This window comes from Cottoperca gobio, chromosome 2, assembly GCF_900634415.1.
Source record: "Cottoperca gobio chromosome 2, fCotGob3.1, whole genome shotgun sequence".
Lineage (NCBI taxonomy): Eukaryota > Metazoa > Chordata > Actinopteri > Perciformes > Bovichtidae > Cottoperca > Cottoperca gobio.
Genome location: NC_041356.1, coordinates 5,363,662 through 5,391,623, shown reverse-complemented (window position 1 = coordinate 5,391,623; position 27,962 = coordinate 5,363,662). Strand labels below are relative to the sequence as shown.

The 27,962-nt window shown below is 45.2% G+C and overlaps 1 protein-coding gene across 2 annotated transcripts in view; it reads right to left on the bottom strand.

The window, feature by feature from the left end:
• Positions 1-21,799, bottom strand: part of klf7a (Kruppel like factor 7a) — a 36,847-nt gene extending 15,048 nt beyond the window's left edge. For both annotated transcript variants that reach the window (XM_029451568.1, XM_029451577.1), the window contains exons 1-2: positions 21,497-21,799; positions 551-1,178 (exon numbers count right to left, since the gene is read on the bottom strand). In XM_029451568.1, coding sequence (XP_029307428.1) covers positions 551-1,178; positions 21,497-21,676 — 808 coding nt within the window. In that variant the 5' untranslated portion in view covers positions 21,677-21,799. The remainder of the gene's footprint in view (positions 1-550; positions 1,179-21,496) is intronic.
• Between the last annotated feature and the right edge of the window lie 6,163 nt (positions 21,800-27,962).

Below are 27,962 nucleotides of genomic sequence, written 5' to 3'. Positions count from 1 at the left end.
TTTTTAGTACAGACTTTCAGGCTGTGTCTCCATCAGAGTGCAACAGCCATTTAGCTTCAGGATTGAGTCTTTTTAGCCTGTCACCAACAATGAGTGTCAATCTATTTTATTGCCTGCAGGTGTATCAAGTGGCTACCAATGGTAAGAGAGGTGCCCTCAGAGCTGCCTGGCTAAAAGTCTTAAAGGGCCACTTACTGACCTGAAAAGTATGTTCATACTCACAACCTATATGCAGTTTATGTTACCATGTGTGTCTGTACAACTCCTATAAGAATACACAGAATAATGTATAATACTGTGAGCTGTGAAGGCAATTCCAAATAGTTATATTGAACCGATCTTGAAGATAAATGCACATTGAAGAGGCCTTGCAGAAAAGTCTGTGCATTTTACTCCCTTGTGCTGAGCATGCAAACTGAAACATATTGATGGATTTGATGAAAAAACTCTTCTTGTGCTTGTATTCCATCTCTAACAAAGGGCTATTGCTTATAGTACAATTTTGTGTATAGTACATCTGAAATCTACAAACTTCATGACTAATTCTCACCTGTATGTGTCCTCTGGTGGGCCTTTAGGTGGGAGCTCTTGGTGTACACCTTCCTACAGCCGTTGAATTGACAGCGATGGATCCTCTTCTTGTTCTCCGGTAGCTCCCCCACCCCGATAACACACGCCGCCCCCTCCTCTTCGTCCTTCATCCGAACGGGGAGTGTGTGCGCCGCCACAAGCCGAGCCGCGCTTAGTCCCACCTTCCTGGCCACCAGCTTCAGGGTAAGCGTCCCGTCAGCGGAGGCTGTCAGTGTCTGGTTGGGTTTGAAGAGATGCCGACCCAGTTCTGGCGACGACGGGGGCGTCAGGGAGGTGACGGCACTCAGCTGGGCCTGGTGGACCCCTTCCATTACTTCTACGTTTTCCAGGCCATGGCCCTTAGGTTTGATGTCTTTTTTCATTACACCGGTTGAGGGAAAATTCTTCTTTGTTGGGCAGAGGATGACTGGAGGTGGGCTCGGAGGCTCAGGAAGGCTGGGCAGGCTGGGAAGCAGGGCGTCTGTCAGCTCTTCCTCGCCGTCCTCCTTTAGGTAGGCAGGAGTTAGTAGGCCATCCAGGTCTTGGTCGAAGAGCTCTGAGAGACGCTTGGGCTCCGTCTGAAGATAACGCTCCAATTCTAAGCAGGTCTACAAGAGAAAAAGAGTGAGAAAAGACTCAATTTAGACCCAATTCAGGTAAGTTCCCACATGCGAGCATCTGCACTGAAAATGCCCGTCCTCACTCTCAAATCCCACTTGACAATTTCAACAGCCATCAGATGATCCGATACGCCTTTACACACTGTGGAGAGAAAATCTGCATGGTGCCATCCACTCACCCAGACAGGCAACTTAGCAGCTCTGCCAGCTGTCACATGCGCACACGCACAGATAGCCACCAAGACAGCCAGGATTACCTGGCAGCTCCAGCTAGACGGCTGATTACACACTGATTGATTGCAACCGCTGTAGCGTGGAACGAAAGCGAGCCGAGTGGATAGCAGGAGGAGAAGTCCTAAACTGAACAGAACTCCTATCAAACAACATTTTATAGAGCTTTGACAAGCCATGTGTGCACCAGCTTGCATTGAGCCAAGATAGGAAGATTTATTCAGCTGTAGTTATGGTCTGCTTCATCCCTATTACTCCAAACACCTCTCCCCTCGGAGGGCAAATAAAAGGCTACATCCCCGATTTGTGTGAACTGGCATCCCGAGAAGTCTATTACTTTGCAACAAGCTGGCAAGGTTCTAAGAGAGCCAGCGAGGGAAAGAGACGCTCCATGTCCAACGATGAAGCTATTATGTTTGAATGGACGCCACCAGTTTGATCCCAGGGATCGTTGTGTTTCGCTTGTAGCCACTAACCCATTTTGACAGCTGAGATGGAGGCTAGCAGCTCCACTGGGCGCGTGTTACTTGCCACTTCATTTGTGTGTAAATAGGCACTGACAGACAGAGTAGCTAGTTCCATTATCAGGAATAAGGTTGTGCAGACTGAACACATCAGAGACATTTACAATCTCACCCCCCCTCCTTCCCTCGCTTGTTTGCACCTTCTAAAAATAAAACCTCACATTTTTTTCTTTTTTGGAGGGGGGGTGTCTGTTGCTAAGGGAGTGTAATTTCTCCTCTAAGTTGTCTTCTTCCAAGAACAAAAAGGGATTTTTTTTTTGACTGTTTACAGTATTTGCATACTGACATCAAATTAAAAAGCTGCTCGAGACCACATCTACAGCGAGAAGTGCCTTTTCCCTCCACTGCACGCCTACATGTTTTTCTTTTTTCTTTACTGTGATGGCTTTAAAAAAATAACTTCCTTCATGCACTATGTGAGCGGTCCCTACTGTTTCCTTGATGACTGAGGCCATTGAATCGTGGATTAAATTAGATGTGTTTTCCCTTTATTCTTTCTTTCAGAGCGCAATTAAATATTGAGGGCATTGAGACATCATGAAGGGAATAGCATGCGCCGGCTCGTGATGTGTCGAGGTAAATGTATAGAAAAAGAAACACTACTCTGGGGCCAGCACTATCATTCAACCCCGCCCGCCCCACATCGCTATCCTTCTCATTCATTCTCACTCATTCTCGCCATCACCCTTCTACTTCATCCTCACCCCCTATCGATTCCCCCAAATCACCCCTTTTCTCTCTCCTTTTTTCTCATTGTTGTCCTCTCCTCTCCCAAGGTGAGGACTAATTATCCGCTAAATCCAGCCAGTTAAAGGGGACTTTATTCAGCAAAATGCTGAGGACTGCAAACCAAGGTGAGTGTGTGTGTGTGTGTGTGTGAGGTAGAGATAGTTCAAGAGAGCGGAAAAGAGGATAGAAATGGATAAGTGAGAGGGGGGCTGAGTGGAAGGCGAAGAAGAAGAGAGAGGAGGAGGAGCAGGAGAGTGATGGAGGGACAAGGTGAAGGAGGCAGTAGAGGAGTGGGAGAAAGAGCGAAGGAAGGTGTTGACTTCATTTTCTCGGTGGGGGGTGAATCCTTTTTGGAAGTGTGACATTTGGCATAACACGATCCTGTCAGCGGGCAAGCCACAGGCCTCACACACACGCAGGAAAAGGTTCATGCACACTGAACGTTGGGTTACGAACCAAGGATGTGCTTGGATGTCGGGCGGAGTGTGTGTGTGTGTGTACATACATGCATACTGTACTTATAAACGTACAGAGGGGATGTTTGACAGGGTAAGAGGGATGAAAGAGGCGGCAGGTGAGGAGCGTGGCAGGTACGACAGGCTTATTGCGCCGCTCTTTCTTTCCATCCGTCTTCTCCCCCCTTCCCCCCCCCCCCCCCCCATCACTGCATCAAGGAGCTTCTCCCCTCCTCCTCCCTCCCACCACCCTCCTCCCCCAGGTGGTGACATTAACATTGTAAGAGAGAAGGTCATGCAGTTGATCAGTGGCTCCTGTGCTGAAGCAGTGTGTGGGTGTATGTACTGTATGTATGTGGCTACATGTAATTTATGCTAGTTTGTGTGTGTGAGTAGCATAATTATGCGGCTCTTGTGTTCGTGCGAACACCTAAACACATGCACAACAGCGCATGGCCAAAAGTGAGTGTGCAACTTGTGTGTGGAGGCAAGGAATCGAGAGCCAAAAAGCATTGCACAATGGCCAAGATAAAGGAACACTCATGGCTCGCTTCAGCTCTGTTTGGACAAACGCTGATCTGGAGAGCCAACATCAATTGGCTCTGCATAAAGCCAGGGTTCATTTCCTAAAGGGCTTTCGGGATGATTCCTTCATGCGAGCCAGGATAAGCTGAGACAATCCAATGGCTGTTCCAGCAGCCCCACCTCCACCTACAAATGGCTTTGGTGGTGGGCTGACTTGGGACCAGATTCATTCTTAGATATTGGTAAGCTTTTCCTTGGATCAAGACAGTCATCACTTCAGGAGTGCTCTTCTCAAGCATGTTACTTCTGCAATCACATTTGCAATCATCATTGATTAAAGCCTTAAAAAAAAGGATCCAGTTCTTGGCCTCGCAGACGGGAACACAAGTAAGAAGCCTCTGTGTCATTTTAGATTCAAGCTCATTTCAATTCGTTGACTTGACTACTGTAACACTCTTTATAATGGCTCACCTAAAAGCAGCAATACAAAACTACAAAGCATTCAGGGCTTTAACAAAAAACTAAAATGAGAGAAGCAACCTACCCTGGTGTATCTTTCAGAATTGATTTTAAAGTATTTCTCTTAGCTGTTAAAGCACAAAATGTCCTTGACTCCCCATCATTTTATGATCCTCCATGAACAACTTGATCCTCCACAGCTGCCTTTAAAACGTATCTTTCAAAATTGCCTTAGAAGCTGTCTATTTTAAATCTTTTATGATTATCTGTATTTTTTAGATAATGCAGACACTCAGTTTCTCCTTTTCGCCTTGTGTTTTTTTGTTTTTTGCAGCATTCTGTGCATGAAAGTTGCTTTTATAAGTGAAGTTCATTCATTCAATGTAACAGCGCCTTAAAACTAAAGCAACCAAATATCAGCCATCATTAATATTATTATTTACACGCACGCTTAGAAAGAAATCCATTAAAAAGGCCGATCAAGATCTATCAAAAAGAGTTATTTCATCATGAGCCACTTTCAGGTTATGTCAGGTAATGTCTCCTCTAACTGGCTGAGCAGTGAGAGATGACGCCTAACTGAGGTTAAAGTTGACACTGATTGAAGTTTGAGCACTGAGGCATCAAATCCAAGCAGTAGTGCTTCTGCAAGGTGATGTTGCTTTCTCCACATGATTAAGATTAGTGTGACCCTGCTGGCTGTGCCGCATCTTTAAGTAAATGATCAGCATGGTCTGCTTTAACTTCCATTTGTCATTAAAACATTCAGAAAGTGCACAGTTCAGCGGTGTTTAGCATGGGCACAGGACTTTTCTCTACATACTGTTTATCTTCCTACTCATAAATAAACATAACTCCTATTTGTGGAAGAATCGATGTGAAAACACAAGACTCAGCAGCAGCCACAGAATTGTCTCAGCACAAATAGGAATAACATACGTTAGGGCAAGGTCAGGGTCAGGTCACTACACAGTTTTAGGTCAAATCATTTAAATATTGTTCTCTTTACGCCCCACCTGTGCTCCTGTGTAATCATTTTGTTGTACACACACATACACACACACACACACACTGAATCACTCATGCAGAAAACACCTCAGGTTAGCGAGGCTTAAAATACAGCAGGTGTGACAAAAATTCACTGATCACAAGACACGCATCTCGCCAGTCCTGATTCACTAACTTCCCTGGTTCTCTCTCTCCTCCTCCCTTCACTTCTCTCTGTCTCACCCTCTCCTCCCCTCTTCCACAGGGCCCTTGGCCTGGCAGCTGATCCCCTCTCATCCCTTCACATTTGGCCTGTGCCGAGCCGCCTGCCATCACCATCAAATCGCAGGCTGCCTCCCAACTGTTAGCACCCCGCTACGTCGCTAATAAAAAGCCTGGGTTATAAATATGAACAGAAGAGCATGCATAATGCCCTAAAGGAAGGCCCAAAACACCACTAAACAGATAGATGTAATGGGGTGGATACGGCTCATTAATTTTAGGATAATCGTGTTTAGATTTTAGATGCCGTGATAGAGACAAGGTGCTATGAATAATATCCAGCACTGATGCTAGCAGGGTTGAAAAGGGCAGGACTATATGGGGGCCCTGAGCTGGAGGGGGTGATGCAGCACTATTGTCTGCGAGGGGGGGTGCTGTCACATCTTTTCAAAGATGACCCATGGTCCCCTGCAGCATCTTCCTTACAGGGAATTGAGATCTTATATCATTATCATTTCTAGAGCCAGGCTAGGTTGTTTTCTCTATTTCCACTCTTTATGCTAAGCTAAGCTAAGCGGCTGCGGCTTCATATTTCCTGTGCAGACGTGAGTGTTTTTAATCTCTGCTAGAAAATGAAAAAGCCTTTTGTTCTCAGATTTATTTTTTATACTTGTAGCTTCCTAATATTGTATTTTGTTGTGACAGTTTTGTGTTGACATTTGATGCTTTTGCCACTGCAAAACAGGGTTTGCACAGAACACGATTTTGATTGCCATTCTTCATTTTGCACAAATTGCAAAAAGATTCCTTTTCAACACCAACATGACATTTTGATTGCTTGGTTCGGCCATGTCTATATCTAGCAGGGGTTTGATTATACATTTTAATAGTGAGTCATGGATGAATTAACACTGGCTTCTCCGCAGCTCTTGCTTTTCTTTCTGTTTCACATTCAACTGTTTATTGCTTGTTGCATGATTTTACTTAAACACCATTGGTCACAGAAAATAAGATGGCCTTGGTTTGATTCACAGGGTGTGCATGCAATACTTCTGCTCCGATTGAAATCCTTCAGAGAAATGAATCACAGTTTTATCCTTCAGGTAAGGGCTGGGTGATATGGCTTATGAATAATACCTCAATATTTTTGGGCTAGGACACCTATAATTTCTCTAAAATAACATAATGTTTGATTTAAACCTTTGATGCGAATGATCATTACCAGCGTGATCTATGATTAGTGAATTAGTCCATTCTTGGCCACTTTTATTTTAAAGTCCCTTCTTGGTCACTTTTATTTTGAAAGTCCGTTCTTGGTCACTTTATTTTGAAGTTCATTCTTAGTCAGTTTTTTGACCGTCTTTTTCAAAGTGGAGGCTGGCATCTGGCTGCTTTCCTGACCTCGCCACATATAAACCCGCTTTCGCATTTCACTTATTCCGGTATTTCCAGGCTCTTTCCCTGTTCCCTGCCTACCGCCATATAAAAACACATACTCTATTCGAGCTAACATGCTCATACAGTGAGCATGTTAGAGGGAGAGAGCCGCGACGGAAGCGGAAAGCCAAAACAAATCTCATGCTGGCGGCTTTAAGAAACGACGTGACGATTAATATTAGTACTCGATGTTCACCATATAGTTATTTACTACATCCTACGTTGAAACATCCACAATACATTGAGTATATTCGACATGTATCGCCATAATCACATCAATAGGACATCTGGCCTTCATTGAACCAGGTTACCAAATTGTCCTATCCTTTTTTATTTCTTATTCTTCTGATATCATTTTTACAACTCACCGTTAAGCTTTACGGACTTTGTTTAGAGCCATCACCATTTGTAATTCAGCACCACACTTGGCGCGTTTATCGAAGGAAAAGTTTGGGCAGGCACTTAATTCCGAGAGCAGTCTTTCACAGAGTGTGTAAGTGCGTACATGTGAGTGTGTCTATGCACATGTGTGTGTGTCTTATCCTGCCATGGTGTGTTATAGGACCTATGTCTCCCATTGATCTGGTGAGCTAGGCCAAGCCATCACTTTGAGGTGACAGCTAAATGACCAGTAGCCTTAGGCACTGGCCATCTCGCCAACAGCCTTTGTGTGTTTGCGTCCCAGTGCCTAATCGATATGAAATGATACCGTGCAGGAGCTCATCAGCGGTGGCTGTTGCAGCTGACAGGGACGGTAATCTATAGCTTCACTGAGCAATACTTACACAGCACCCCCCACCCGTACACACACACACACGCACAAAATCTCAGAAAAGCACCCCCTCCCATCTAAGCTGCCCTTCAGGGTTTTTGCTCCCACTCACTGAGAGCTCCGGCCCCCAGATTTCAGACTCCTTGGAGAGCAGCATGGCGTCACCGGTGGATCCCAGTTGAGCAGGGAACCTGCCTACGGGGCCAGGAGGAGGGGAAGGGTGGGGTAGCGGGGCTTCATTTTCCTCGACACCGATCTGAATAGCAGAGCGCCTTCGCTTCACCCGGATATTCTCGGCGGAGAAAGCGGCAGGGGGTGCAGTGTTTGGCTGGAGGGATCTTAGAGCTCCTGATTCCCCAACGGGGCTCCAGCAACGATGCAAAGGAGAGACGGAGGGAGTAGCGACACAAAGAGAAAGAGCTAGAGGGCAGACAGAGCTAATTTATCTGCCTTCCCTGAGAGAAGAAGGAAGAGACAGACAGGTAAAAGATGAAGGAACAGGCCTTTATATGCAAAGAAATACAGATTAGGAGAGGAAAGTTTGAAGAGAGTGTAAGGGGTGAAAGGTGCAACATATTCCACACCTACAGGTGCATAAGCAAAAAATTACTTTGCAGATTAGAGTGGGGAAGATATGAAGCTTGAAACACCACAGACAGGAGACAGGAATCCTCCTCCTCCTCACTGACTAACAGCTCCATCTCTGCAGGCAGCCGAGCCTCACCTAGCTTCAGATAACACGGCGCGGAAACAGCTTAATTACACACACGGCCTTATCAGACGACATTAGCCTCACAGTAATAATCAGGGCCGCCGTCAGCCTCTCAGGCAAAGCCTGGCAACGCAGCACCTTGAGGCGCTTTTACACAGTGCGGGCTTCAGGCTGATAACAGACACTGCCAGTTGTTAAATCACAATTTGCTGACGGAGTTTGAGGGAATAATGCACATATGGTTGTAAACCTGACACCTCCTTTGCACACAGTCAATTTGCGTTAGGATGGATGCACTAATAGACACTCGAAATGGCTTTCAGGCAGCAATTTCAATTTTGTTTTCTTTGGACTAAATGCTTAGATTAACAATTTACGCACTCAAGCTGACACTTTAATTTAAGCTTTAATCTTAAGGGTATTGCTTTCTCGGACATGCGAATTGCACCTTTGATTGTTTTTTTTGCCGAATAGCACGAGGATCAGTTTTGCTTGTTTTGAGGTAAGACATCCACCTACTAAACCCTCAGTTACTGCCGATTTACGCGACATGTGTATGTGTGTTTGTGTGTGATGGGGAATCTTCAAAGCACCTTTCATCTAGCAGGAAAGCTACACTGATGGAGCACTCAGAGCGCAGAAACCTGTGACCTCTGCTTAATGGAGCGAAAAGACATTTCCCATTGCTTTCTCAGAGCAGACACAACAGAAACCACACATCCGCATCATCCCTGACACGAGAGACCTCACCTCTGTCTTCCCATAGCGCAACATGGACGCTAATATAAAGAGGCCCTCTGTAAAATTATATTGAAATTTTTTGTGGACTACGGTTTTGAAGTCTCGAGTTTGGCATTTTGGCCGTTGCCATCTGGGTTTTTTGGAACGAGAAATGACAACGCTGAATAAGAAAGGTGACAAAAGTGTTATAATTAACTTTCATGAAGTGAAAACACACAAGGGTTAAAGTTCTAAGACGAAAGTCACAAGGCAGAAAGCTTTATTAAGCTGAAGGAGTCTTGAAACTAGCGATAAGGACCATACATTTATAAGGAAAATGTTTACTGAGGTAATAAATCAAGTGAGAAGTAGGATAATTTTCTCATAGACTTCTATACAATCGGACTTCTTTTTGCAACCGGTGGAGTCGCCCACAGCTGGAGAAAGATGAAAGTTTAAGATGCTTCACTCTTTAGACCAGGAGGTTGCCGCTTGTAACGTCTACATTTACATGACAACTTGGATTTATTAATCTACCAAAATAATTATGTACATTAATGCACAAATTCACTAGTTCTAGCTTCCCAAATGACTTCTGTTTTCTCTCCTTCAGTATTTGTTTTACTATAACACTTGAATAATACTCTTTGCACACAGACAAAGCTACACATATAGCCTCTAAACGCTGGACGTAGTTTGACAAGCAAACAGATTGAATTTGTGAAGATCTGCTGACCTTGAGCACGATACAGACATTATTAAGAGGCTCAGGATACAACAAGTGCACCGCATATAAAGACCTCTGCTGCTCCATCTAAATAGCTTGTGACAAAGTGTGGAAAATGTCTTTGTTCTGGTATTAAGTCGAGGATCGGAGAGGTGAGGGTGAAATAGGATAGAAGGGAGCAGAGGAGAAGAGAAGAAGCATCTTGAGACTGAAGAAGATGAACGATGGAGAGGAGGATGAAATCGGAGCGGAGAGGAGAATAGCAGGGGCATGGAGAATGGAGGGGAGGAGGAGGGAGGGTTGGGGGTATAATCCCAACGAGTGGAGCCGTGTTGCACTCGCCGGGGAGGGGAACTCTGTCTCTCTTTAACTGGATTTGGGTGAGCTGCTGTTTATCGGCGTATGAGTCGCCAAGCGCTCCCTCTCAGCTGTCAAAACCATCTTAATCTAATCAGGAGACATTTCAGCCATTTGCTTTCAACACGGGAGAGTGCAGAGTGCACATCGGACATGTTTGTGTGCTCATGTGTGTGTGAATGAATCAGAATATGTATGTGTGTGACAGAGGGGGTCGGCAACAACAGTGGTTTTACACCGACGTTAGCAGCTTGCAGCAGGATTTGGGGAGTCTGCGTTTCGGATGTGGGGACCCCATTGTGTGCGGCAGGCTGGCTAATCTTCATTACCGCACACAATGACGGGGCGAGAGAATGGGGGCCTTGGCTGGAAAAGGCAGGGAGAAACAAAAGAGCGGCGAGCAGCGAAAGAGAAAGAGAGAGGGGAGGAGGGCCGAAAATAACAGAGAGGAGAGGAGAGAGGGGAGAGATAAAGGGAACAGTGAAGCGGAAAAACTCTGCTTCCTCCTCATACAGTGCCAGTCAGACAGGGCCGCTCGGCACCCCGATCACGTTCACAAACCGTTGAGTGCAACTGTGGCGCCGTGTGCGCACTGATAAGAGCCAAAATGGTTCATTCTTACAGGCTTCTCTACCGCTGCCACCTCTGTGTTTACCCTGCTTTTGCCATGCAGGTGTTGTCTAACACTTATTTGTTAGGGCCACAGTTTCAGGCTTTGTCCTTTATTACAACACCAAATCTCAGGGTTAGTTTAAAGGGCTGGGGGGGTGTTTGTGCACGAGCAGAGAAAGCAGGTCAGTGGCACAGTCTCTAAAGGACAAGGTGGATTACCTCAGACCGTGTTGGAGTGTGTGTCTGTGCAGTTACGCAAGAGCGTGCACGTCCCGGTGACTTTGCGTGCATCCGAGGCCGTGCAAAGAACCGGAGGTGGGGCACTGCCGTCGCGTCTTTATTCCCACGGCGATGCTTCCAAAACAAACCTGAGCGACAAAGATTAGCCCGAGCCGCTTAAAATATTGAAAGACGTCTCCTCGTCGCCGCTACTGCTGTGGGCTCTCCTCCAAGAGATAGAGGAGAGAGAAGAGAGAGAGAGAGAGAGAGAGAGAGAGAGAGAGAGAGAGAGAGAGAGAGAGAGAGAGAGAGTGTGTGTGTGTGTGTGTGCGTGTGTGTGAGTTTAGGTTGGACGAGGATGGGCGGAGGCAGCGCGGCAGGCTGAACCCGTTCACCCCTCTGTGCCGAGAGGCTGGCTTTTCAGCGGGAAGCGCCAGTGGAGGGCGAGGACTTTTAACCCCAATTTCATCCTGACAATGTACGGCTGCTCAGCGGAGAGGGCAAGAGAGCAGTGAGACGCAGTGAGACGCACTGAGAAAGGTGTTAGTGAACTCATTGGCTTTGGCCTTTAGCTTGACTTTATATATGTGTGTGTGTGTGTGTGTGTGTGTGTGTGTGTGTGTGTGTGTGTGTGTGTGTGTGTGTGTGTGTGTGTGTGTGTGTTACTGTCCCACAAGCAGAGCATCAAATGTAAAGCCCAGAATAAAAGCTGTGTTAGGATTTGGGGTTAAAGTTCAAATGCTGGCAAATTAATGTTTTTCAAATTAATGGGAGGTTGTGACAGTTACAGTGAAACATGTGCTGGGTAAGAACAAGTGTGTTCACACACACACGCGCGTGCACACATGCACATAGTTTACAAACCAGCTGCTCTGCTGAATATTCAAGAGAAAACAGCCATTCTGATGCACTCACAGGTATAAACCCAATAAACTCTGTCTGTGAAGCTCTCTCCGCCTCTTCCTTGCTTATACACACACACACACACCAATGAAAATTATTGATGTGCTCTCTTATAAAACAGTGGCTGCTCCCTGAAGTATTCCTGGCAACATCACAGGCTGGAAATAGCTGCCGACCCAAATAACTTTCCCCGCCGGAACGAAGAAGGAGCCAGACCACAGCCATCGGCGACTGGCTTTACTAATTGGCATCATTTTACAATGAAATAATATCTGGGGCAAAAGACTGAATAACACATAGCAGTAAACTGGAGAGCAGGAGGATGTGCTGTCTCGCCACACAAATACTTTCAGAGATGAGTGGGGAGTGATTTAAAGGAAGGGAGGGTCGGGGGGGGGCGGAGGACGGGGGATGCCTTCGCTCTTGTTAGCATAAGTTATCAAATTCTCTTCCCTGAAAATACGCAAGGGGGAATTGGGTCGTGAAACATTTATGTGACACCATCAGTTTAGTTAAAAGATGGGAAAAACATCTACAGCAGGGGTTCTTACATGTTTTTTTAAGACATAAACTGTTTTTTGTCCCCATATGGATAGTTTGTTTTCTATTGATTTAGCATTGAATGATGGAATGTATTGCAAGGGATGCACCAAATTCAAACAAATTTAGTTAAGTCTGTAGAATGACAACACAAAAAATACAAATTATATCAATCTCTGCAGTCATATGTTTATACAAATATCCGCCTATCAATGAGTCCTTAAAGTCCACATTGTAGTAAGAATATTTAAACGTATTTCCAATGCATATCCACTTGTTTAAATTAGCAACACAGACACTTATTTTTACAAATTTTTAAAACAAGCTGATTCATATGGGAAATATGTTAAAATATTCGTACTTTAGTGGCAAATTCTGCACATGTTTTATGAACTACTTTCTGAAAAAAAAAGACGGAGGAGATTTTAAACACAGATCTACCCGAAAATCAACTTTTCAGGAATAAAACCAACTATAATTGCAGCCAGAATTCTTTGAAATTGCACAATGTCTTTGCCCAAGGGCCCTGCACTTACATCAGGCCACATGATTCCACCCTAAACCTCCCAAGTTTAGAACAAATCACACGCACGCAAGCACTTCCCATACAAGGAGAAAGATAAAGGGAGGAAGGCATAAACACCAATGTCTTTTGGCAGCCCCAATCTTAATTAGCACCAGGAGATTCATCTAATCAAAGGGTTGCCAGCCCATCATTAAGACTAAAACACACACTGCTCACCTCACATACTAGAACAGAACAATGGGAAACAGAGGTACGCTGTCACGCTGATGAATGGCTCTCCCCACAGGTCTCATTAAATCACAGAAGGGCACTTCCCAGGCCGTTTCGAAGAGTTAAGCAGGGTGCAAAATCGTCTCACCCTCTCTCTCTGTCTACTTTGACACTTATATAGCCCTTTTTTTCCGAGGCTGCATGTCAAAATAATATTTGTCTTAGTGAAAAATCTTGCTTTCGGGCTTTGACATATAGGCTTATCCCAATTCAAGCTGAATCTGCCTGGTTTTGAGGATACTTTTCATATCTTATTCAGACAACTCAGCCCCGCAGGGGGTTGGAATGACTGAAACTACATGACGTGCCCAGTTGGCTGAAGATACCGGTATCTTTAGGGTAATTTGGGACCCAGTGTAATCTTCCTGTGAATTTAGCATCCCTTGCTGACAATGGAAAACATCCTTTATCAGTTTCTGAGTCCTCACTCCTGGTTTCAAATACATGTACTATGAAATCAAGATAAAAGCTAGTTAAACTAGAATTACCGTCTCCCGGTTGTATGCCTCCGCTCACCAGTTGAAGTTTGCATCCATGTCTGTCAGAAATGTTATCACTTCCTCATTTTATCCTATTAGACATTTGTGTGGAATTGTAATAACTATCAAATTCATTCTTAAGAGAGGTCACAGTGACCTTTGACCACCAAACTCTAATCAGTTCATCCTTAAGTCTAAGCAATTCCCTCAAGGCTTTTGTGAGATATCACGTCTAAGACAATGGTACGGACAGTCAGACACCCTGAAAAGGCCTCGGCTCTGTCTGTTGCCGGCGCCGAGGCATTAAAGAAAAAAAGAAGGGGACAGAAACTCAGAGAGCGAATGTAGGAAAGAGTGATGAAGCCAGAAAAGCAGGTAGAGGAATCTTTGGACAACAGAGAGATGGAAGGAAGGAGATACTGAAGGAGGGGAAAGGTCCTGACACACTGGCCAACCAGCTGGACAGCTTTGGAGAAGCGAGTCATAGGTGGAAAAACACCACTGGCTTTGAATACGGGACAACCGCTGCTGAGTGTTGAGTCTGGCATGCAAAGCGCGCACACACGTGACTGCATAGACACTTGGAAAGACCCACAGACTTGGTGTCGCTTACACAATACAGCTGAAAGTCACGGCCCTTCTCTAAGCCGCCGACTGGGATTGTTATGTCTTTGCTGGATACCCTGAATGGAACCTCAAGCTAAGATAACAGCCTTTTAAAAGACTTTTACAATAAAGTCAACAGGGCCTCCATTGGCTACTCAGCTGTGATCTTCACCAATGACTGTCTTGCTTTATAAACTATCCAACCTGTTTCAGAGCATGGCGCGTCCTTGCGGCTGTCACCACCAAGAGCTTAGGGATGTGATTGATGACCGGCTTCGGATGACAACAACAAGCAGCGGTGTTTACTCAGGGCAAATTGCCCTTGTCTCTCTCTCCACCTTCCATCTCTTTCTCCCCCTTTCTCTCGCTCAATCTTTGGAGAGGGATGGTCCACATGGCTGGATCTCTGGTTTCTGGATGGCTATGGGTCCCTGGGGGAGAGGGGCTTAGCCTCCCAGAATGACAGCTAAACAAACAAATAGGCCAAAGCTGGTCTTCCTCTTTGCCAAGGCTGCCTACCAACAGGTAGGCAGTAAGATGTAATGCTTGGTATGTCACAGCCAGTGACGGCTATAAAATGCCTGGACATGGTGTGAATGTGTCGCGATTATCAAAGCCAATGGTTTCCTAATATGTGAGCAGGCTGGAAGTATAAACACATTGTGGTCCATGTAGGAAGCTAGGAAGTAACCACGGCAACGGACCATCACGTGATGCCTTTACATATTTAAAGCAGGGATCCGTGGCAATTATTTCCCGTCTGAGGAGATTCAGCCATTACAACAAGCAATGTCAAATGTGCCAACGGCTACATGGCAATGTCACCAACAATGATGATAAACGCTCATAAAAAACCTAATCACATACTGTATTGGCACCAGCAGTAAAATCAGAACACATGTTTTCATTAATAGAAACTTACACATCCCAAAATGTACATAGCTGATGGCAGTTTGAAGTGTAAAAAGTTCTTGTGACTCTTGCGACCTGCCAAGAAATAGTCCAGCAGGGCACGGTCACACATGGGAGTGACCTTCTCCTGCCGAGGCGATATTGTTCCGGCCGGTGGGCAGTGCTTAGTTTTGGCTCGACTGCTTTCAAAATGAGGTCGGGTCACAAACACAGTACACTAAAATATGTTGCTGAAAACCTTTGAGGCAAGAAAAGGCAATGCAGTAACAGAATCTTGATTTATATTCGGCCAGCCTGCCGAGGCGATGCTGAATGCGGGCAGTGCCAAGTTGGGTCAACCACACAAACGTCTTTGCTAATGGTTGAAGCTGCGACTTCGTCATAGTTCACCAAAGTTGAATTTCAGTTTCACTGGAAGCAAATGTTTTATTTGCCCCTTCGCTTGCACAATACTCCACCAGCGGCTCGTTGACGTTTATGTGTGACACGCTTCGTTGAAATGAGCCTTTATTCTGGATTGTGTCAAATTTTGATTGCATAGCATAACTCTCCTGAGTTCAACTTTTTACAGAGGAGACAACTTTAAAAAGGGGTTAGAGCAGAGCAAACTAAACAAGGCAGGCTGGGACTTTGTCTTCTCAGAATTTGAGAAAGAGAGACAGAGCAGAGAGAGTCATGGGATAAAAAGAGAGAGAGAGAGTCGGTGGTGATTCCAAAGCATAAAACGAGCGCCTGAGACTTCTCTTTCTTTCTCTTTTCTGCCTGCGGTTACCAAGCAGGATGGCAGCAGCGAAGCATGTCGGATCACTGTAAGGTGCTGTAACGGCTTCCCGATTTCGCCTCAAATGATGTGAAAGGCATTGCCAAGCCATGTGTGCTGGTGTGAGGCGAAAAAAATGACTGTCTCCTCTTCTCACTGTTAATCAAACCTGGGGTGGCAGAGCGTTTTGCAGACGGAAGCCATACATAAAGATGTGCTTGTTCACCACCACGCTCCCTCTCTCTTTCACCCCCTACTCGCCTCCCCCCTTTACTGCCTTTTTTTTCTTTCTTCTACACCTCCTCATCTGCTTCTCACCCCTCTCTCTCTCTCTCTTTTACGCCAGTCACCGGAGCATCAGACAAATGAATGCTTCCTCCGCGTCCTCTCTTTCATCAGCGCTTCCAACCTTTTCATCAACGCCCATAAAGCAGTAGAAGGCACCTATCACTGGCAATCGCCTCTCAGCTGCCTGAGTGATGAGACAGAGGTGGTGGAGTTCAGTAAGCGCTCTTATGGCAGAATGGATGTTACTGGGTCAGGGGGTCGCTCGCACATCCCATTACACAACATTCACAGACACACAAACCTGTGCACCTGCATGTGGCGCCGTGTGCGTGCACGGAAAACCTCCTGATCCCAAGAGAATCCTGCAGAAGGAAATTCTGAGCGTGCATGCAGAACAGAAAAGGACGAGGATGTTCTCGAGAAAGGCAAAATAACAATCTGAATACAAGCTAATACTGAGAGTCTGCAGCTCCTAGAAAACCGCCAGCACTGTCTTGTTAACATAACTGCTGCTGCTCAGGAGCCAAATTGTTTTTTTGCAGTTCCACCTCATTTATCTGTTTATACCAATTACATGAACTCATAGCTCTTTTATTACAGTCTCTTCCACAAGTACACAGGCATGCATCTTCTCTTGGAATCGATGCATGGAGTAATAATCTTGTGCCTGGAAAGCCTTAGAAGCGTCCAGCAGAGATGCTGCATGGTGCAACGGCGCACAAAGGCGTCCTTTCATGCCTCGCCGCGTCACTAGCTGAGCCATGTCAAATAGATTGTACGTGGCGTCCATCTTCAAGATCTTCTGACTGCTATCGGGTTCGAGGCGAGCGAAACGACGAATACATTTCATATTCGACATCTGAGTGTCATGAGGTTGACCGTGAGGATGTGTGGAAATGAAGAATAAAAGCCTGTTGTATCGTATGAACACAAACTATTAGGAATGCTACTTGTTCCATCAGAATTTTTAGGGGCTTTGTGCAAACTGGACCAGAAGTCAGTTGAACTCAAGGGGAATTGTTTTGGAGAGCGTCCAAACTTGATTTCAGGAATTCCACATCTCATACTTCCAGTTGTGACATTTTAATAAAGCCACAGGCGCAGAAGGCACTACCAGGAGCTCTTTTCAGACAAATAAGATTAAGTCCCAGTTTGTCCTTCCTCCTCGTGCCTGCAGAATACTGAACTGTGCCCGTTACAGGATTGATTTAATTTAAATTAGCATAAAATTACATCAAACAGCAGCGAGTAAAAGGTCACAGAGAAGACGTGGGGGGGGGGGCTGTTTTTTTTTAAATGGTTGGTTTATTTTAGCCTCCTACGTGGACAGGAAATACATGATTCCGACATTTCAACTCACCGTTGTCATTGCTAATGCTTTCTGAAGAGTGACTTAGGGAACATGGTTACCTGGCAGACGGTGTGTTGGAGCACAACTGAGCAGTGTACGGCCGCACACGTTTACACAACAGCACTGCAGAGATCAAAAATCCATACTGTGCTAATTCTATAAGGAGGAAAGCTGAGGAAAGAATGGAGGAACAAGGGATGGAGGAAGACAGAGACGGGAAGGAGGGGGGCCTTGCTTGGCTGTGCTTCCCAGCATGCCTGCTGTGTGTGAGAAAGCAGCTGTGGTCTTCTGAGGATTACATAACATACGAGACACATACGCACCGGCGTGCATGTACGCAGACGTGCACACGGCAGTGTATGGATGCATATGGATGGTTAATGTTCGGCTGCCTGTTCTCCGCTCTATCTTGTGCTTCTTTCTGTCCTCATTGTGAACTCTTTCTAAAGGCAGAGAGTGGGGTCATTTCTCTGGCCTTCGCCGCAGCTTTAGGAGCAACTTTTCCCCTTGGAGGCCTCGGTAACAATATACTAAATAACTCCATTTATCCCTACTTCTTCCCCCTGTTCCTCTGGACACCATCCGTCTCTCGTCTTCTCTGACTGTCTTTCCGAGTGTGTTCGTCGCTCCTTTGGGGGGGGGGGGGGGGGTTCGAGCCCACCAGTCTGTGAAATGCGAAACCCTGCAGCGGAGAGAATGTGCGTGCTCTGCAACTTCCTCCACCTCTATGTTCGCCCCCCTCACCCCACCCCTAGACGCTGCTGCTGCTGCTGCTGCTGCTGCTGCTGCTGCTGCTGCTGCCTGGGAAATGTGCGTGTTATCGAGTCGCGAGCAAGAAGTGGATGTAAGTGGATGCATCTGAGCATGCGGTCTCGCATATGGAGGTCGCGCCAAATCGCCCCTGCTGCTCCTTCTGCATTTAGAAAAGCCCACGTGCAATCTGTATGGGAGCCCATAATGCACCGTGCGGCAATGTACAGACAGACATTTCGCTCGGGTAGGCATCAGGCACTCAGTCTACATGTGTGTGCGTGTGTTGAACCCCTGAGGGATAATATATGTGTTGGATAGTATGGAGTGTGTCCTGAGGTCAATGACAGGCAGCCATTTGTGGTGTCCTGTTACGTCCCATCCATCAGGGTCAAGTGCTGTGGATGAGACGTCAAAGGCGGTCGCAAAAAATCTATCATATCAACCTGAATTACAATCCACATGTTTTGTCTTTTTTAATTTCAGCATCTGCATGCTCAGAGGATAAATGTTTGACAGTATAGCCAAGTCTTTATCACAGCTAGTTTGAAAAAGAGCATAACAAGCACTGGAAATTGCAGCCAAAGATCAATGGCAAACTCCTACCCGTATGAAGATGCAAAACAACACACTCTCTTGATTCCACATATAAAGATTAAGTTATACTTGTTGCAAATCCAGCTCAGCCCTGCTGTTTGTTCCAACTCTGAACAACCAACTGTACTGGGAGTTGGAAGCGAGACAGCACAGTGCAGTTTGGCACTATTTAGTTCAATAATGGAACAAATAGCAGCCTCAAATGTACCATCTGCAGACCTCCAAAACACTTTCCTCCTTTTTCTGTTCCCCATCCCCCTATAAGCGCCTGAATCATGCCTCACAGACACCAACAGGGGACACAGTCATCATTCTTGCCATCGCATCTCAGGGAGCCATTTAGGGTTCGACTACAACGGCCTCCTATCTCACCATCAGATGCCATAAAAGCATCAAATTCTAAATTGTGCCTGGAATACAGAGGGGATTGCTCAAACCGCGGGAGCTTTTAAGGCGAGCCACAACTCATAATTCATGTATTCAGTAAGGGCTCGCTGGCATCTTCATGTCGCGACAATGAACACAAGGATCGCTTTGCCAAGAACATCTCTGTGCTGTATGGGGAGAGGGGGTTTCAAAGTGTGGGGCGAGTCGTAATCCTTGTGCTCACAAGGATACCATGCAATCTTCAGAGCCCAAATACATTTTTTTTTCCCCCAAAACTTTGATATTTACTCCAATGATTCGTTATGGAACACAAGTGCATTGAGTAAAAGGCTGCAAATTGGCATGAATAATACATTTACAACCTTTTTTTGTTGTGTTTTCTTGTTTTCTTTCTTATTTTGCATCATTTATGCTGTAAAAATGGAACAAAATATGCACTTTGTACGTAGTAAAAGTGGCTATGGTGCGAGAAACGTGACGCAGATCCATAGATACTATCAGGAAAGAAATCTATGACATTTTAAAGTCCATCCATCGCCAAAGACAGGTTCAAAAGCAAAAGTTTATCTCGAAAAAATCAGATGTTGAAATTGCATTTTCCACCCACACATGATATGAGCAGAATACACTCTATACAGCTGCTAAATAAGAGCAGACATGTGCTTGGTTAAAAGAAGTGAAAGTACATCATCTACAGACAGTGACTGTTAAACTTGCTGATTTTCTTTAATTCCAAAATGGACGTTGTCTCAGGGAGAATAAGCTGCACACATGCCAGTGAAAGACATTTCCACAGCCATTCCAGCCTTTTGCCTACACATGCAGCTGTCTCTCTTCCATTTGCATTAGGTATCGATTTTTGATGTGCAGGCTGTGGGTGAGAAACGGGGAAAAGACATGCACTGCATATGGTACACGCAGGGCCCATGCAATTTAAAATCCACTGACAGTGAAGCTGGGAGTTGGAGACTTGTTATGAAAAGATGCGTCAGTGGCTAACAGTAGGATGCCAATTAGGCTGCTTGGCCGTAACGAATGGATCCGCGGTCACGCACCGGTTTCTCTCGCTCTCTCTCTCTCTCTCTCTCTCTCTCTCTCTCTCTCTCTCTCTCTCTCTCTCCCCCCTCACTCTCCCCCTCCCTCCCTGCCTCCCTCCCTCCTTCCTTTCCTCGTACGCATGGAGCAGAGAAGTGGGGAAAAAGCTGAAGGTCCTATTGCATGAACAATACCGGCATCAAATTTCCATGCAATGATTTTTTTTTTTCTATGCTCGGTCAGTCAAGTGCAGCATGGAAAGCATCATCACCAGCAGCAGCAGCAGCAGCAGCACTGCAGGTGGGCCGGCGGCTGCTGCATGGCCCTTATTTTGACTTGGATGGAAAATTAAAGGTTGTTTAGTCAAATATGTTGCTCATATTTAAGCATGCAACTAAATTGAGATGAACAAGTAAAAGATGTACCCCAGTAAATGTTAAAAAGACAGTATCAGTAACATGTTTAACAGTTACATTGTCTGAATACACACACAGGTATGATAATACACTTCCCACGATGGAATTGTGGGCTGACATAAACAGAAAATATGTGTGTGAGAAATATAAGAGCAGTAATGGCCGTGTAAAGTGCCGGTGCGCATCCCCACGCATCTAACACCATGTGGCCGTGTGCTTATCTCTCCATATTCACCCACTCAACTTGGATGCAGGTGGGTTAAAACAAAAGCGGACATGCAAAGTAACAGTTATTCTTTATTTCCTGCGCTGTCTTCACACGTTGTTTGCCAGCACCGCATCTAAAGATGGTTCAAAGCCAGACATGTTAGGGTATCTATTATGAATAAGTGAGGGGACTTTACTCTCCATGCAGGAGGGTTGTTCACAACTCAGTAATCTGAGGGATGCAGCTCTATTATTCACGACCAATTCAGTCCCTATTATGGGATTCGGGTCTTCATCTACCCAAATCGCATTTGACAGCTTTATTACGCGCTGGCGTGCGTTCGCATCTTATCAACTTTTCCATCTCTGGGAGAATTGTCATATATATGAGTGATGGATAATTTAATCTCCTCATTTCTCCCTGAACTACACACATCCACGCTTTTGTGGAAAAGTTGCATCTCGAGCGCATGTCAGCGAGTGTGCCTGTGTGTATGTGTGTGCGTGAGTGTGTGTGTGTGTGTGTGTTAAAGCCCCGTGATGAAGGTGATGCACACCGGCTATACACTAGGATCGAAAGTTGATACATACCTGCTGCCAGTTTTCCTCCAGCGAAGGCATGGCAGAGAAGTAGCCGGTGTCGTGCACCAGCTGAAGTTCCTGAAAGATACTGTGGTTCGCTAAGACATCCATGCTGACGCTCGGTGATGGAAAACAAGAATGCTCCACAAGAAACGTGCCTCCTTTCTTGGCTGTGTCAGACCTCTGCATCCACTTCTTTCATATTAGTCCATAAAAAGAGGAGATTAATTGTTCAGTGTCGCGGCTGGAAATGTGGCGATTAAGGTCCCTGTACCTGCGCGCATTATCGGACTCGGTGCGTAAAAGAGACAGGGGGTGATGGAGGCTCCATGCGTATCCGTGTTGCCAAACTAGACACTGATAGGGAGCCAAAGCAGGGGAGGGGCTTGGTAAACGAAGGGGCGTCGTTTAGTTTGTCAATCAACTCCCCTGCTTGTCCATTTAAGGCGAATGGGCGGCTGAGGAATTATTTGAGCGCGGAGAGGCGGGGTTAAGCAGATTTAGCGAGCAGGATTGGCTCCGGTGCAGTGTCACTCAAGCCGAATATGGGCTCGATAGGTGAGCTATTTATGGATGGGTATATTAGATTTGGAAGAAGGTCTGAAAGGCTAGTCTGAGAGGAGAAGCTGTGGTGTAAACATCATGTGCTCACAAACAGGAGCTGGAACTGGTATTAATAGGCAGCTAAATTGGTGTGAATATTAAATTATAATTAGATACATTAAACTGTGGGAAAATATATCCCTGTATAGGGACTTTACGCTTTAATAATGATTTTATAGTAAATGTAATGATATTTTAATCTCCTGTAATATCTACATAATGCTGTTGCAGTGTTCCTGTGGACAGTGTATCATTAAATATTGTGTGTACTAACCATAATAAAGATTTAGTGCTTTTATTATATATTTGCAATGCCTTAGTAGCACTATAATCCAATAGAGACCTCCATAAAAAGTTGTTCACTTAGGTTAAAAGCCATATAAATGTTTGTCAATGACCCATATTGATAAAAAAATCTGCCTCTGCACTTCTCTTACGTCGTCCGTGAGCTGTAAGTAAAAGAAGGGGTGAAAAAAAGTCCACCATGTGTGTGTGTGTTTGTGGAATGATATATAAGTAGCCAAATCTTCCTCGATACGTCTTGTTTGGTGGTGTGAGTAATGCCGCTTATTCGCTCGCCCTGTGTAAGCCATCGAAATTGTACACTTCCACGCAGGCTCAATAGTATTCTCTCTGTCACACACACACACACACACACACACACACACACACACACACACACACACACACACACACACACACACACACACACACACACACACACACAAAGAGTGTTGTAGAGGTCTGTAATCTCATTACAGTGCTAGGGGAAGGCTGGCAGAGGGCCCCGGCTACACGATTTACACATGGCATTTTGGGAGGAAGAGCTGAGCTCAGACGGACGACGCAGCTCATGCTGACATTTATCCATTTGACACAACTCACTCCGTCTCTCTTTCCTTCTCCTGCCTTTCTCTGTCTCTCGTTTTCTTCCCCCCCCCCCTGCCCCTCGCTCTTTAAATCCGCCCCTTTTATTTCTCATCTCTCTGATACCATTTCTCTCTTTTTACCACTCCATCTACTTCATCCCCATCTTCCTGTGCCACACTCTGTGTTTCACTCTTAGTGTTTTCAGCAGGAATGGATAGACTGCAGAGAGATACGACAGAAGGAAAACACATGGCAGGTAGAGGTCGGTCAGCTGACAAAAAACAACAACAAAAAGAAAACGACAGTCTGGCACGGCTCTGTGCTGTTTAGCCGATCTCCACATGGCTGACTGAAGTGTAAAATATTTAACATATGAATCCTGTTATTTTTATGCATTGTTTATGCATTTGGGCTAGTCTCAGAGCACAACGACAACAAAGAACAAATAGTTTGAACAATAACAATATGCTCATGTGCTGAGCTTTCAAAGAACCGTGTTAACATCACAACAAAATACCAGAGCACCCATTCTTAATGCTACCAGAGGAGTCAATGTGTGTTATCAGTGGTTGTCGCGACCATTCGAATGCGTCAGACGAGCCATTTGCACCTACTACGTTGTAAAAATGAAAGTGAAGCGTAAATACAAAGGGTAACACATTGTAAAATTGAATGAAGTGTGTTGTTTTGAATGCTAACAAACAAATACTTTTTAGGCAACAAATCTACTTGGTTTAAGTTTAGGAAAAGATCGAGGTTTGAATTAAAATAACGTTTGTAAAGTGAAAGTGAAAGTCACAAAATAACACGTTGTTGGTTTCACATGGGAAGTGAACACCGGTCTGCTGGGTGAACGTCCTGTGTGTTAACAGCTGTAGCACACAAAGTTTATTTATGTTAAAATGTATTAATATTTCATTCATTATTGCACTTTAAGTTTACATTCTACTCGCTCGCGTCGCCGTGTTTTGCACACTGCCACCAAGAGTGCACATGAAAGTTCATCAGGTTCATGCGCTAAAATATGATATCTTCACGAAGAATCACTGCTGCCACACTTTACATGCAAAGTAGTACTTCAAGCTCTAATCTGTGACTTCCTTCACATTCAAATTATTACTAATATTGTTGTAATATTAAGGTCAAGAGTCCAAACACTCCTAGTGCACAGCCATCTATGGAATTTTGTCTAGCCACTAAAAAAAAAGTCAAGTTCCAGTAGTAAAATTCTCAACATATAAAGCTGTATTATATTATTTATTATTATAATATAACTAAACAGCCTACAAATGTAACTGACAGTATTTATGTCTGTAGCAGCTTACAAATGTCACAGCTAAAATATAAATTATACACCATCAAACTGAATAATCCTGCAAGAGATAAAATATCGACGATAAAGTATGCCCACACAACAGTAAATATTATTACGGCCACTATGAACTTTATTTCGGACACACTTTAGATCTTCCTATGTTGCAATATTATGGGTACTTTATTTTTCCACTTTGTGCCATATTCCAACCATTTAAATTAATCTTCCTTTTTATTACATCAGTCTGTCTTAAAGGCCAAACTTATTTCAAGCAAGTCCTTGAAAATGTTGTTCCATCCAGGAAGTAGCAAAACTGAAAGCCTTGTTTTTGTGCAAAAAACCCCCCACCTCTTCCTCTTCCTCCTTCTCCTCCTCTTCGTCTTCTTCTTCGTCTTCCTCGGCCCAAGCCCATGCATATCATAGATAAAAAATAAGTGCTCACCATTATCCACGGGCACACGGCGTTATATTGTGGATGCTGACATTGCTCTTACCTGGCAGTTGGTGCTTTTACTATATTAATAATGGAACAGGCGCCATCCATCATGGGGATATGAGGCTGCTAATCATGTCAGTTCCCTGCATATTCACTCCCTTCATCAAAAGGGGAGAGGTAGTCGGAGAGAGGCAGGGAGGAGAAGCGGGAGAGTGACGGTGAGAAGCAGAGATAAACAAAGAGAGGGGAAATGATAGAGAAAAAGAAGGGGAAGAGAGAGGGGGTAAGAGGGAGATGGAAGGGGACAATATCAATGTGCTGAACACATGACAGATGCCCTTGGCCTTTTGCTGAATGGCTTCCCTGTTGGCAGGAGTTAACCAGTGTATTTAAACAGGACAAGACGAATGGGACCTGGACTCCCCCTGCTTACTGAACCAGCCCATTTCTATTCCAACTCACAGCCTTCCCCCATGTGGGAATGCTAATATGGTTAGCTGACATTGGTAGGGTTAAAACTTCATAACGGCGTTAAATTGTAATATACACTTTACTGTAACTTTACTAATTTTACTTAACCTTTTCCTGGGCAGGTCTGCTGGGCACGAACATTTAGCATTTGCGCGAATACGTACAGAAATAAAGTTAACTGTTGAGTTTAGAAGCTTGGTTTCTTTAGAAACTTGTTTAGAATACTTGTTTCCAAAGCTGTCTCAGAAGATCCTTCCACTCCAACATGACATAATTGAGCGAGCAAAAATTTGTCGATTTGTATTGGAAATAGCACCTGATGTTTGCGGCAACACACTCCCCAGCTCGCCTCTCTATCCATTAGTCTCCTGCAACAGAGGGACCTTGAGTGCCGCTGCTTTGCTTTGCTTCATTTTGCCTTGCTTCATTTTGCCTCATTTGGAGTAATATGACATCCATATGCTCTGATGTGCTCAAATTTACACAAATATATATTCCAGTTCAAATTGCTTCGGCGAAATATTACGATAACCTTTATGTTTAGAGGAAATAAGGATGTACATGACTTCCTCCAACATCTGTCCTCGAGCATGCCTTTAGCCCGGCCATCAGCAAGGAGAAGGGAATTTCCTCATGATTGATGGGCCTGGTTAAATAAAGATAAGATTCTGAAAACGTGGCCATATGTCTGCCGTATGCACCGTCTCTTTTGGCTCGCAGCCCGGATGCAGAACATCTTCGATATCCTGACGTCTTCATGCCTCATGCTGCTCTTCCATTGGGGGCAGAACCGAGGGAGCGGGGAGAAGATGGAGGTGGAGGTGGGCGGCGAGAGGGGGCGGGGAGGGGTGGATTTCAGAGCGACAGGCCGACTAAGAGAAGCGATAATGAGCGCTCGGGGCTGTCTGGGGTGCAAACTGCTTCCTGTGTGAGATAGCTGCAAGGGAAGGGAATGGAGAAGGGGGGGAGGGAGTAAAGGGTGCAGGAGAAAGTGCCCTCTCAGCTGGGTGATGTTTGATTCGACGAAGCTGCTTCCTACGCTGAGAAGAGCGAGCGGAAACACAGCCAGTGAGGAGGCCATGAGGGGCAGCTGTTAAGTGCCAATTAGGCGACAATGAGTGGGAGACGGAAATACCCATTTGCACACACTCTTCTGTACGCAGGCAGGGAGGAGCAGTCAAAAAGTGAAACAAATAGGGCTTAATCCCTGTCAGTTTTCCCAGAGTCGCTCTCCCTCTCATCCCTCTATCTCCCCTCCCGCCTGTTAGGTAACGTCACATCAGTGTCGGCTGAAAATGCGTATGATGTTTCGCTGTTCCATTTAGTTCTGTCTCCGTCTGGCCTCGGCCTCTTCTGAAGGCCACTAAAAGGAACGTTTTGTAAGAGCTTGTCACTTTATGCCAAAAGACAATGCCCCGTGTCAGGCGTCCAATTAGGGAGCGAATTCACTCACGTATTTAGTCCATGACACTCAAAATGATATGGTAGGATGAGCAAAATGGAGCCACTAATGGCTCATTCTAAAGAGAAAATTGAGTGTGTTTTAATCAAACTTTGATGCGGTTCAACCCCTGGTGCGGTTTGTTTGGGCAAGTTTGAACGCAGTAATCGTACTTTAGTGCGGACCAAAACAACCTGTCTGAGAACAACTCTCGCACGCGGTCTCCAAACTAACCCTAGTGCAGGGAGAACATAATCTGACCACAAAACAAAATACTGGAGAAGGGATTTGTGCTCATAGTAGATCAGTGACGAGCCAAAGTAAAAAAACAGCAATATTTCCCTGCATCGTTGCAGAAGCTCTCGAGGCAAAAGCTTCTTCGTATCCTGCTTGTTTTCAGTTAAAGATATAGCTTTTCAAAGGGAAGCATCCATTCCAGGCAGCAGTGTGTGTGGGCGTGCCTATTCTTTGCTCATGTTTGTGGTTCATGTGTTGGTGTCTGCATATCTTTGCATGTGTATACCGCCAATGGGTGGATGTGTGTATCAGGAGGTGACTTGGCATAAAACAAGAGCCGTGTGGTCAAGAATACACACACCTCCTCTATAAGGAGTTATGGCCACGGTAGCTATAGCGAAGCGGCTGACCTTGTTTGCAGCAAAAGAGGACATTTGCATTATTGGAATTTAGCACCCGTAGGTGCACACAGAAACATATATTCCAGCTGCATGATTTTCTATCCTTTGTTCACATGAAACTGTACAACACTCCAAATTACCTTGATAGATTCAGAATGGCTTCGAATGTGAAAGTGTCGTTCGTCATCAGGGTCACTGACAATGAATGAGTCTTTTCATGTCCGAGCTCCCAGTCGATCTTGTTTCTATGCACGCCGCACATCTGAGGCCTCAGTAATTTCCCCCCGTCTGCCGCCTCAGATCCGCCCGCGCCATCGTGTGTTTTGTATATTCATGTGTGTACCTTCCTATCTTAATCCTAGCTATTACTCGCATGGCTGGCCATGTCAAGGGGAGATTTGCTCACTCACAGCGAATGGGCCAATATTGACAGCACGCCCACCGCATCAGCGATCAGTGTAAGGGCTTAGTGAGCACTAGATTCACAGGTTTGAAGCTGAATTCAATGAGGAGGTGTGGTGTGGTGTGTTGGGAAAACAATGCAATGCTCACAAGGAATCAATGCGAATGCTAAATGTACTCTTGTCTGTGAGGAGTGGTGATTTATGTGGCGTCCATGTCCTACTGCTACTCCTACATTTGGGCCTATTTGCATTGTGGTAAAGCTACATGCCAAAATTCATATTTTCCCACTAGTCTAA